At 38.4% G+C, this 12,019-nt stretch overlaps 1 protein-coding gene across 2 annotated transcripts in view; it reads left to right on the forward strand.

Moving 5' to 3' along the window:
* The first annotated feature begins 6,459 nt into the window (after positions 1-6,459).
* atrnl1b (attractin-like 1b) overlaps positions 6,460-12,019 on the forward strand; it is an 80,754-nt gene continuing 75,194 nt past the window's right edge. The window contains exons 1-2 of one of the 2 annotated variants that reach the window (XR_010924783.1): positions 6,460-7,634; positions 11,639-11,722. Coding sequence is in view for 1 of the 2 variants with exons in the window: in XM_067575537.1 (XP_067431638.1) it covers positions 7,384-7,634; positions 11,639-11,722 (335 nt within the window). In the remaining variant the exon portion in view is untranslated. The remainder of the gene's footprint in view (positions 7,635-11,638; positions 11,723-12,019) is intronic. The other variant, XM_067575537.1, reaches the window with a different exon arrangement.

Below are 12,019 nucleotides of genomic sequence, written 5' to 3' on the forward strand. Positions count from 1 at the left end.
CAAATGCAGGTGCTGTAATCCTACCTGTGAGCTGCCCTGTATTACCTCAGTCTTTCAACAGCTGGCCCTGTGATAAGTTTGCATGGAGCAAATTAGATGTCAAGAGAGCAAAGAGTGTCTTGTTACTTTCTAATGTATATATTTTCCCAGTTGTGATTTCAGCCAGTGACCCTTAGTTCCTCCAAAGATACAGACCACTTTAAATCCCTCTTTTGTTTCCCTCACACACACACACACACACACACACACACACACACACACACACACACACACACACACACAAACACACACACAAAACACACAAAATTACTGAGCATTAAGGGTATTATCTTTATTGTGTATGTGTGTGTCTGTGTGTGTTTGAGGGGTTTGGGGTATGAATGTGGGCTATAAAAGCAACAATTTCCACTGGACACTGGATATTTTCTCATGTGAAACTACAATGTTTGAGGTCAAATAGATTTCACTATGTTGTGTGTTGTCATAAATTTTCCTTTCCAGTGGCTTAAACTCTATTGAATATTTGTGGCCTAATGCCTGAAACAGTGTTTATAAGGAAAAGCTTTATTAGTGTAAATCTTTTAGTTCACGGCTAGGCTTATCCTTCTATTCAGACTGTGTTTTCTAATAATAACATATTAAACTGGCTTTTTTTTAAAAAGCCAGCCAAAGCAGTGTTATGAAATATAAAACTTTTTATAGATACATACAATGAGCCAAACTATGTGGCCATGATTACCACTGTGTTTTAAGTGTGACCTGAAATGTTAGGAACCAAATAGAAATAATGGCAAGACAAGAGATATGCATGAAAGAAATAGCAACAAGACACAAAACAATTACTGTACAGTAATTCAGAACCACATAATAAAAGAGATGAGCTAGATGGGAGTATGTGTAGAAGGCTGGCACACAAAAGTGGAGCTTTGAGATGCTATTGACAGGAATCAGCTGAGTTTGCACATCTCACTCTCAGGCTGTTCCAAATACTTGGAACAACCACAGCAAACATTCAGTTCTCATTCGATTTAAGTTTCAACCAGAGGACAACTAGAAAAAGTTCTAACTAAATGTCAAACTTCACAAACTCGGTACAGTATTTATTTCAAGCACATTGCCCTTCAACTTCAGGAAATAAGGCTAACCTGTATGTAGACCTTGCAGAGACTTGTGTTTATACAGTAACTGTTGTATCAAAATTGTGTTGAAATAACCTCATAACAATTAAGATGGAAAAATGAATGCGGAAGACAAAAAGAAATGTGTATTTTGTTTTCTGACAACAAAAAGTCTTGACTTAAAACCTACATAGTAGATTCTGTTAAATTTTATTACATTTCCACATTACATGTACTGTTTATACTGTTTATACTGTGAACATTTGCACATTCTCAGTCAATATCTTGTACAACATTTACTAAACTCTGACAGCTCTTGATACTTATAATGACTTTTGTGGTAGTTGTGTTTTCTCTTACTTCCCATGTTTTGATTGTTATGCACCACAACACCAAGGCCATATTCCTTGTATGCATTCCTTGCAAACCTATTTGCCAATAAACCTGTTTCTCATTTTTTCCTGAGCTTTCAGCTGCATCTTACTGTCTTCATCAGTGGATTGAGTTGTCATGGAGCTAGCTTAGCTGTCATCACCTGTCCTAAGAAAAAGCCAGTAAGTGGACCTTGAGTTAAGGTTTTTTTTTTTTTTTCAAAGTCAAGAAAGAATGTTCTCGCTCAAAATTATGTTTTGTTATACACAGATGATAATTAAAAATCTGCATTTGAACAACCTTTTCACCTTTTTTTAGGGATACTGTTCCGCATTCATTCAGTTCTGAAGCCTTGAATCTCTGTACAGCCTTCACTTCACTTCAAACAGATCAGTTTAAAGTCAACAGGTGATGTTACAGTCATTTTACCATCATGAGCGAATGATGAAAGTGTGAATGTGAGTCAGGCATGATGGCTCAACATGAATTGAAAACAAGGGTGGTCTGGCCTTTCTCTTCTCCACTCCTCCACCACCACTGTCTTTGTCTCTGTCCACAGCAAAAGAACTGTCTTGTTAATCCAACAGGGGAATTCCTATTGTGCATCAGACCTTTGGAAGCCCCTGGCTGTATGGGAGGTTTCAGGTCTTGAACATTTTGATTCAGATGATTTAGATTTCTCACGCTTGTCCATGTGTGTGAGGTATTCGTACGTAGGTGTGGAAAGTGGTTGCTTAATCTTGAAAAAGTTGGTCAGACAGACACTTGAACAATGCTAGGATGCATTATTGAGTCAAAGGTGCGACTGTGAACCGTTCTCCTCTTTTCTGCCTCTGATTGGAGCACAAAGAGCATTCCTCAGCTGTGAATCAGAGGACAAAGGTCACTGACTCCACTCCAAATTAGCACTGGACCCTCTTTGATTCAGGGGCCCCTACCATGTTTGCACACATATATACAGACATATAATGCGCCACCAATCCTCTGAAAAGAGACCCCCCATTTATTTAGGTATTTTCATCTAATCTAGTCTAAACCATGTGCCTCCTCTTACTGTTACGTCTGGGAATTTCCAAAGAAAGTCGAATCCACAGGCTCTGCTGTACTCTCGTAGGTACCTCCCTGTTGTTTTAAGAGCATTTAGACCAAGAATGTAGAGGGCACTGGCTTCAGACATACTACACCTTGTAAAGATGGTGCCTATTTCCCTGAAGCACAGAGGTGCGTGCACCTGACTAAACGCCGACGGACTCTCCTGCGGCTTAAGTAGAAGAGTGTGAAGTCATAGTGCAATAATATTGCTTTTAGTTCTTGTGTGATCAGGTTCATGTTAACCTCGGTGGAAAATAAGCAGCGGTTCTTCAGATTTCAAAGTGTGTGCAGTGGTTCTTCAGACTCATGTGAAGGCTGAGAAAACGTTGAGGCAATGTTTTTTGTGACAGCTTAAATCTTGCCTGCAGGTTCTGAAGGTTTTGTTTAGGGAACACTGAGGGGGATTTTGGTAGTCTATCTTCATATCCGCCATGTTCCTGGGAAGACTTAGCGGAGGATAGATATTTCTAAAGATGACTCACAAAATACACTGCATTTTAGTGTCTTAAAGTGTTTGAAAATGATCAGTCACATAACCTGCTCAAAATATACAGATTATTTCACTACTCTGCCAGTAATACTATGACTTAAGGGGTTTTTTGCTGTTAAGATTAATAGAGTCTGTATTTCACAGAAAATCTACAAAAAAAACGGAATTCATTTAGCCGAGTTGCTATGACTCAAACATCAATATCCACATCAAAGACAATTTTCTTCCTAACACAGACAACCCAGCATGAAGACTTACATTTATGATATGTTCCGACTCAGTGGGCTCATATAATTTTTATTTTCATGTTACATCTAAACGAGGGCTTCAAGCTGTGAAATCCCAGCAGAATCAGCAGGGCTGACATGTCAGCATGTGACATTTTGTGTCAAAGTACATTTGCAGTTCTTCCATTATTCACTGTCTGCAAAGCAAACCCCAGAATTTATTTATCAATTCTAGATTCTCTTCAGCTTATAAAGAGGCTGGTTTGAATTTACACAAATGAAACTGTGCTGTGCAATTTGCATAAATGGAATAATCTATGTGACTTCCATTTTAGGGCAAACTGTCCCTTTAACTTCACAACGTTTCATTTCCATCCTTCCCTCCTTCTTCCCACATTTCATTTCATGGTGCCAGTATTGGTTTGTAATGTAATCATGCTGCCATTTCAGCCAGGGGTGTATCGAAATAAGAGACTTCAATCTGAATAGACCATCCCGGTCAAATAAAGGTCAAATGTCGGTATTAATATTGCCATTAGATGGGTATTTGTGAAAATATGTGGTGCCAAAAGGAAACTATAAATACTATGGCATAACTTTTGCCTAAATAAGATAAAACAGTTGTATAGCCATAGAGCCTTTTCTGAGAACACATATCAGAGTAGTAAAAGCCCAGGTGTTAACATTAAAATGAATGATAGCTAAATTCCATTTATTTGCTTTGGTTTCTGGTCCTGGTAACGTGGATGCTGGCTCACTCTTACACTGACATGGCTTACTGGGACACTTGAAAAGAAGTGTCTTCATCATATGAAAAAATAGAATGAAAAAATATGAATAAAGTTATTAGTCACAACTTAAGACTCCCTAAATTAGCAGTTTCATATTGATAGTGTCCCTGGACACCTGAAGTTACCGAACAGTAACTTTGGCTCGTTACTCCTGTCCTACACTTTTAACTAAAGAACATAAGGCTGCACTATTTATATGTTTGTGATAAAGTGTGCACTCTGTTGTTTTGCTGTTTGTAATATTTGTATTTGAATCCTGTAGTATGAACTCACTGTGCAACATTGCCATCTGCAGGTATAGACACAGAAGTGTATGCAGCTCCACATGTGATTATGCGGATATTATGGATCTGTTGAACGTGCACCAATCTAAAATGAATTTTTTTTTTGGTTCTCGTGGACTTGAAAGTTATACAGGGTAGATAATGGTGAGTAAAACATGAGCCCTAGTATTGAAATGCAGAAGCAGAATTAGGCGTTTTATCTTTTACCATGGTTTGATAGCACACTTTGAAAAGCTGAAGGACAGAATGTACACTCAGTACATTTCTCAACCCAGTGTGGACCACATCAAACTGCACATCACAATGTCACTTTTATAGGGTGATTTCAGTTCAGAGCTTTATATAATCAGCTGGTTATTGTTTCAGAACTTCAGAAAAAACTAGCCCAGCTGAAGATGCCTGGCTCCATCTGTGCAGTGAATTGCCATCTGTACGACAGACACAAACAGAACCATAGATTTCTCTTAGCACTCTCATATAACTGCATACTCCACCAAAGTGCCTATCTGTCATTATTAGAGATGATAATCCTCATCTTCAACAATGATGTGCTCTCTCAGAGAGACGTACTGTATCTGATGTTAGGGCACAGTCACAAAAGAGCCTCCTCACATGTGGAAATGATAAGAGACTTTATTAAAAAGCGCCTGTCACTCCTTGACCTTGTCATTGAATATTTTTTTCCAACCATTAGTGACAGTTATTGAAATTTCATGGGATGTGCCAGGACCTTGGGTAGGAAGAGGACATAATTTTCATAGAAAAATCGACCCAGCAGCACATGTACCTCAGCTGGTAACAGCACAATTTAGTCCAGCAGGGCAATTGCAGATGTGAAAATCATCTCTTTGGATCCTAACCAGAAGCTGCACTGCTTTAATCACCAAGCACCACTGACCATTTTGTTCACAATTTTGTTGAAAGCTTTTACTGTCATCATTGTCACCTCCCCAGTCCCCAGTGTTCAATTATGTGCCATCAAGAGCCAAGAGTACAAGATGTACAAATATAAGATGGTTGCAGATTTTTATTATAACTAACACATCACAGCAAATGATTTAATTAATTTGCTGATTAGCAAAAATCTGTGATGGTTTTGAACTGATCTAATGGACTAAATACCTTGATACTTATGACTCTCAACTGCAATTTAGAGGAAATGTATGCCTTGTACAACAGAGCCCATATATAACAAAAATGCAGAAGAGTTTCCACATATGGAGATCTAATATTTACATATAAATATATGGTATTTGCAATATATTGTTTAACATGTTCAACATTTGCAATATACCTATGCCTTCTGCAACTTTCATATATTGTAAAAAAAATCACCCTATATTCTACCCTATATGTATTTGCCATATATTTCTTCATAGGAAAAATATGTCATGGACAGTCATTATATTTTATCATTTAAACAAGACTGACCATAAAATGTTTTTTTCTGGATATTTAAACACACCAATACATATATATTTTAATAATATTTTACTTGTGTGTTTTGTTTGAGTTTTTTTTAATTCTATTTGAACAGGTTTAACTCAAACACGTGATATAACCTAACATCAAAAAATGGAAATGAATGTGCAAGGAGAGGGGAAAAAGCTGGAAATCTTATATTGATTACCTATACCTACAGTATGTAAGTGACAACACATTTTTAAAGATATTTTTAAATGTTATAAGATATATTTTTTTAATTATGAAGAGATGAATGTCTTTTGTAAATATGCTCTGTGGGGCTTTAAGGTATATGTGATGTTAACCAATTGAGAAAAAGAATGCCATCACCTCTGTATCATATTAATAACTGACCTCTGCTATGCTTGCTTAATAATGATAATAACAATGACATTTAATTTGTACTGAAGTTTTCATTCGCAGTGAATTTCAAGGTTGCAAGATTTCAATTTCAAGGTCAAAGGACAAAACCAGCATGGACAAAATGTCGCTAAATGTGTCTCTGTGGTCTTGTGTGCATATACAGTATTTGACCTGAAAAAATGAAGCTTTTAAATGCCGCATAGGACAGTTCTGTAGTTTTGTTGACGCTGTACCTTTAAATTGAATCAGCTTCCAGTGCGCATGCGCATCTTGTGTTTAGTTTTCTCCAACCTGAGGAGCTGTCTGCTGTCGCTGCGCTAGCAAATCCACCGCTGCCACTTCTTGTCATGTTCAGAGACCAAGCAGCGGTGCTTTTCTCCCACACTGGAATACAAGGAGTCACCACGACTTAGTAATGTCAACGAAGTCAACTCCTCTCCCTTTGAAGGTGTTTAAAGTGCTGAGGGAGAAGGCCGGTAGGACCAACAACAGTTCAAAGTGTTCGCTCAATAGCCTTCCAGTTCCCACACCATCACATCACATCCATGTTGACTGCGGCAGCCTTCGCGCTGGGTTCAGGGATACAAACATCGCGACCCTTTTGTTCGGCAGTGGACAATATCCGGCTGAATTGTAACTGCTTGTAGGAGGACCACCGCTTGTTACGGTGTACATCCCTGCTCCAGTCCGGACGCTTGTTTACGCGTTAAAATGGCTGCTGAAATGGCATTTGGAAGAGAATGGTCTTGAATCAATGCAGGGACGTTACATTACCTAGCAGAGGCCAAACTGCTAATGAGCCACACAGGCTAACACATTATGTATTAGCCAGTGACAGTATTCAACGAGTTAACGGCTTAAATAGCTTTAATGGATGGTCTGCTTTTTTGGTAGGCTCTTCCAACAAGAGGTAGGGTGAAGGGAATTCCTCCCACTCTAACTCTATGCATGCGGTTAACCAAGCAGCTTTAAAAAAACATTTAGCCAACCATTTCTTAGCCATTTTCTCTCAAGCTGTGTACGCAGGCTTATTTTAGCCTTCATTTGAGTATGCATAACACTCAACGAATATGCAGGACTTGTTTGTTATGATTAAAACAGCCTGAGTAGCCGAGGCTTTCTCCCAAAGCAGAGCTAAAAGGCCCCGGTCTTTCACTCGGCTCGGTCGACCTGGGGGGAAAAATGGATCCTGGGGGGAGATGTACGACTAAACTCTTTCTCTTTGGACCCAAAGTAGCCACCCACAGCGATCTGCGGGCCATCAACAGATACTTGGTGGTCTGTGTTTTGTTTTACTTGGTACTTTTCACTCACGCATCCCCGGCGAAATCGTGCGACAAGAATTGTCTCTCTGGAAAATGTATCAACGGATCCTGCATCTGTGATCGAGGATGGGTTGGAGACCAGTGCCAGCACTGCCAGGGGAGGTTCAAGTAAGTGAGCCATGTACAAAATGTTTTGCTCCAAGGATTTCATCTGCGACAACGTCAGATTACCATATAGTGTTATTGTTTTCTGCACAAGTTTTTACACATTTTCTGAGCCCCCCAAAAGTAGGTTGGGATCATGAAGTTGCCTGAAGTGGTTGTTTTTCATCACTCACTTGTTTGCATACAGACCTGTGTGTACTCAGCTTTTTTGGGAAATGGGTTACAATGAAAAAGAAAATTTTGGGTGGTTTTTTTCCCTGGTTTCACAGAAACTATAAAAGTAGGTGTTTTCCTTGGTATGAAAGGCTACATTATAGTAAGGTGATGTATTTTTCTGGACTTACCAGATTGTTCCAACTGTTCTATTGTTTGCCTTTACCCACTTAGTCATCACATTCACATTACTGATGATTATTCATCAGAAATCTCATTGCGTAAATATTTTGTCAAAGCACCATTAGTCATCCCGACAGTATTGTCACCTAGCCCTATGACACCAAATCCTCTTTAACACATTATGCACACATTATTATTTATTATTATCATAACATATTGGGATTTATGCACAATAAACAGATAGTTGCTCAAAATTTAACTATATTTTTGAATGAGTTAGCAGCCTCAGTAGATTTGTTGAGCTCAGTCCAGGGCTTATTTCTACAGGTTGTAATATGCACCTCTTATTCTGCATGAAAATGTCAGGATTAAAAAAAACAGCATGAGGTACAGCTTTGGGAACAGGAAGCACAAATTTGATATTTTAAATTACATCTAAATTTCAGGGCTGCAACTAAAGATTAGTTTGATTAATCTGGTAATCTATAAAATGTCAGAAAATGTCCATTACTTCTAAAACTCCGGGTGACTTGTGTGACTTGTTCACATTGCTTGTTGTGTTTGACCAGTAGTTCAAAACTCAAAGAGATTCACTTAAGTATCACAAAAGGCGAAGAAAAGCAGCATATCTTCACACTTAAGAAGCTGGAACATGTTAATGTTTGGCATTTTTGCTTGAAAATTGTCATAAACAATTAAATACATTATCAAAATAGCAGCAGATTAAATTGATGTGGATCAACTTATTGATTATTCAACTAATGTTTCCAGTCCTTGTTTCCTGGGAGTTTGTAATTTGATGAACGTTTCTCTTATGCGTGTTACATCCCTCTGTTAGCTGTCTGTGATTAATGTCTGTTCACTGAATTACCCACATGCTTGATGTTTTGATTCCTCCTCCCACACAAGAGGAGACATTGATTTGAAACTGTATGGGTGTCAGCGAGAGCAGTAAATGAATGAGCAGCATTACTTTGTACAATCAGATCTGCACATGTGAGCATAGACCAGACAACCAAGACTCTACCACACATTGTTATATTGAGAAATGAGCCTGATGAGTGAACACCTGCAACCAATTGATTTAGCACATTCCCCACTGTCTATATATTGATACAGCTAATAGCTACTGTTCCTTGTTAATCAGCACAGGTAGATGCCGTGACAAACTTCTTATAGGTGCAGTAGGAGTTGAGGGTTTTGTGCAAAGATGTAGTAGTAGGAAAAAGAAGGGAAACAGTGGCAAAGCGACCAACGAATACATTTCAAACTGCTATATAATAACAATAATTATGTTCATCTTGACAGCTGAACGCATCTAATGGCCTCACGGTACACCTAAGGTGCACTCTTGTGGCACAAAAGTGCCTTGATCACAGTAATTACCATTGCTCCTGATGTGTCTGAGGGTTTGTACGGGTTGTCATCGGGCACGGTGTCAAGGAATAACCTCCATCATCACCTAGAGACAAACTACTGAAATGTGATATCTTGGCGCCCTTTTAGTCAGCGGGATAGAGACGTGCACCCTGCGCAGTATGAAACAAGCTGCGGCCAGTGTGAAACCGTGTTTTAAAAGTTTAAATTAGTATCACAGATTAATTTCATGTTTGTGCTGTGTTTAGAGTTTGTGATTTTTTAAACACAGGAAAACTGGAACATCACCGTGATGAGAAAAACAGTCGTTAAGGGACAGATTCTTGCACAGGATAGTATTTCTCTATCCAGTGCAAGTGCAGCATGATAAATTCATCATCGTCGGATGTGTAAGTCATAGCTGCTTGTCTGCTGCTGGGAGTTTATATCCGATCAATCAGCAAAACACAAATCCAGGTGCAGTAACCGCAACTAGCCTTTGCATAAAGAAGCTGTTGATCTGATGTGTGTTAAACAGGACAGAAAATGTTTGGGCAAAGGTTTTTGAACTACACGTCCAAATTGAATCATATGATACACATACCACCTTAATGAGATTACAACCCTCATTTTGTCCATTATCCCGTCAAAGCATCCGAATTGAAATAAATTCTTAGGTCTTGTTATGCATCTAAAACAATTTTTAGGGACATAAAAGGCAGTACCGTTCAGATCATGAGTCATTCAGACCACCCACAAGACCAGAGTACGTATTTGTTAACTTGAGGAATGCTTCAAAATGTAGAGATCAGAGAACAACGGCTGCAGTCCGTCTGTGTGTTATGATAAAGAAAAGGAAGGCCGGAGTGTTATCTACTGACAGATACTCAAATGAAATATCTCTTTCAACTCTGACACCCAAGCGGGTCGTATGAAATGCGTCACCGTGTCGAGAAAATGTTTTTAGCTAATCGTTCAGTTTTCTTCTGAACACGGTTTTCGGGTCTTAATTTCTTACGATCGTCTGTGGTCTTTTTGTGTGAGGAATACTTTGTTTCTAAGTCGTTTCCACTATCAAATCAGAGACAGAAAGGAGCACAAGAAGCGTTTCAAGAGCTGTTGCTTGAATCTTTTGCTTGACAGGGACTCGCGTCGGGCTGACTGCCAGTTTTCTGGCTTCATTTGCTGAATCTTGTGAGTCTACATTTATAAAAGGTTTTGTTCCTGGATGAGAGATCTGCTTCTTAAAGAATAGAATCTCTGTGCTGCCATTAAATAAAAACTATATTGTTCAAGTCAGTAGACCTTTGTTAACTTTTATATGATATGATACCTTCTGAGTGAGATTCTTTACTTGGAAAAAAAAAATAGAAACCAGAGAACGTCACAGCAGCTTTTATGTTAGATGACAACCAGTTGTGTAGCTGTTCCACTTAAACGTTCGTGTAAACACAGTCGGAGAAATTGTTCATGCTGTTGCATCTTGACGTCTGTTTCTAGTAACGATCTGCTGCTGATTCTGAACATCCAACTACAGCTGCAGCAATTAGTTGATTAGTTGATTGACAGAAAATTAATTTATTTTGATAATGTAATAATCATTTTAAGGAAAAGCTCCAAACATGTGCTGGTTTCAGCTTCTCAAATGTGAGGATTTCAAACTTTTCTGTGTCACACATGATAGTAAACTGAATATCTTTGGATTTTGGACTGTTGATCAGACAAAACAAGTCATTCGGATACATCATCTTGGGAAAAATCTGGAAATTATAATAGGCATTTTCACTATTTTCTGAAAGACTCTCATGTCTGAAGAAGCATCTGAGGTAGGAAGATTTTAATGAGTGACACAGATTTATGCTGAACCACTTTCTTCCTTCTGCTTTTTTGATACAAACCTGCTTTTGAAGATTATTTTCAATTTATTCAATGCTCTTTCTGAAATAATAGAGGTCAGATAACAATACACCATCATCTCATTTATGTACGGAAACTCCTTTTACCAGAAAGGATCCCCTGTCTGTCAGGCAGATGCTCTTGTCTCCTTTACTTTTATGATTGTACATGAAAGTAAAAAAAAAAACACAGAAATAAGTGACAAATAAGTTGGCATCAACATCAAGAAGATAAAATTGAAGAGTTTTTCCATTAATTAATAATCTTACATTCATGCATACTAGTCAATGAACAGCTGTCTGTTTGATTTGATTGTTATTTTAATTAAAACGTGTTTGTCATTTGACTTCACACGTTCTGTCTGTGTGTTGACAGACATCACTGTCCTGACTGTGTCGTATCTGTCTGTTATCTTTCAGGTTGACAGAGCCCTCAGGATACCTCACTGACGGTCCAATCAACTACAAGTACAAAACAAAGTGTACCTGGCTTATCGAGGGCTAGTAAGTGCTGTTTATAAATGAATATGTTCTGCTGAAGCTGAGCGTGTGTGCAGCTGAATTTGATTATGCAGTGTAAACTGATTAATGTAATTAAACCAAGCTGATCAGTGTCTTTGCGGAAGGTTGCTTACACATTATGATGTAAAGCCTGGTATAGCATTTTGAAAGTCTATTGAGCTTGAATTGATTGCTGCATTTTACTCAGCAGTGATTCAGAGAGGTAAAATCCTAGGACCTGTTGATTCTTTTAATTGTCATGGCAACCGCGGTCACTGAGAGGACACAGCTGTTTGGAAA

This window comes from Thunnus thynnus, chromosome 20, assembly GCF_963924715.1.
Source record: "Thunnus thynnus chromosome 20, fThuThy2.1, whole genome shotgun sequence".
Lineage (NCBI taxonomy): Eukaryota > Metazoa > Chordata > Actinopteri > Scombriformes > Scombridae > Thunnus > Thunnus thynnus.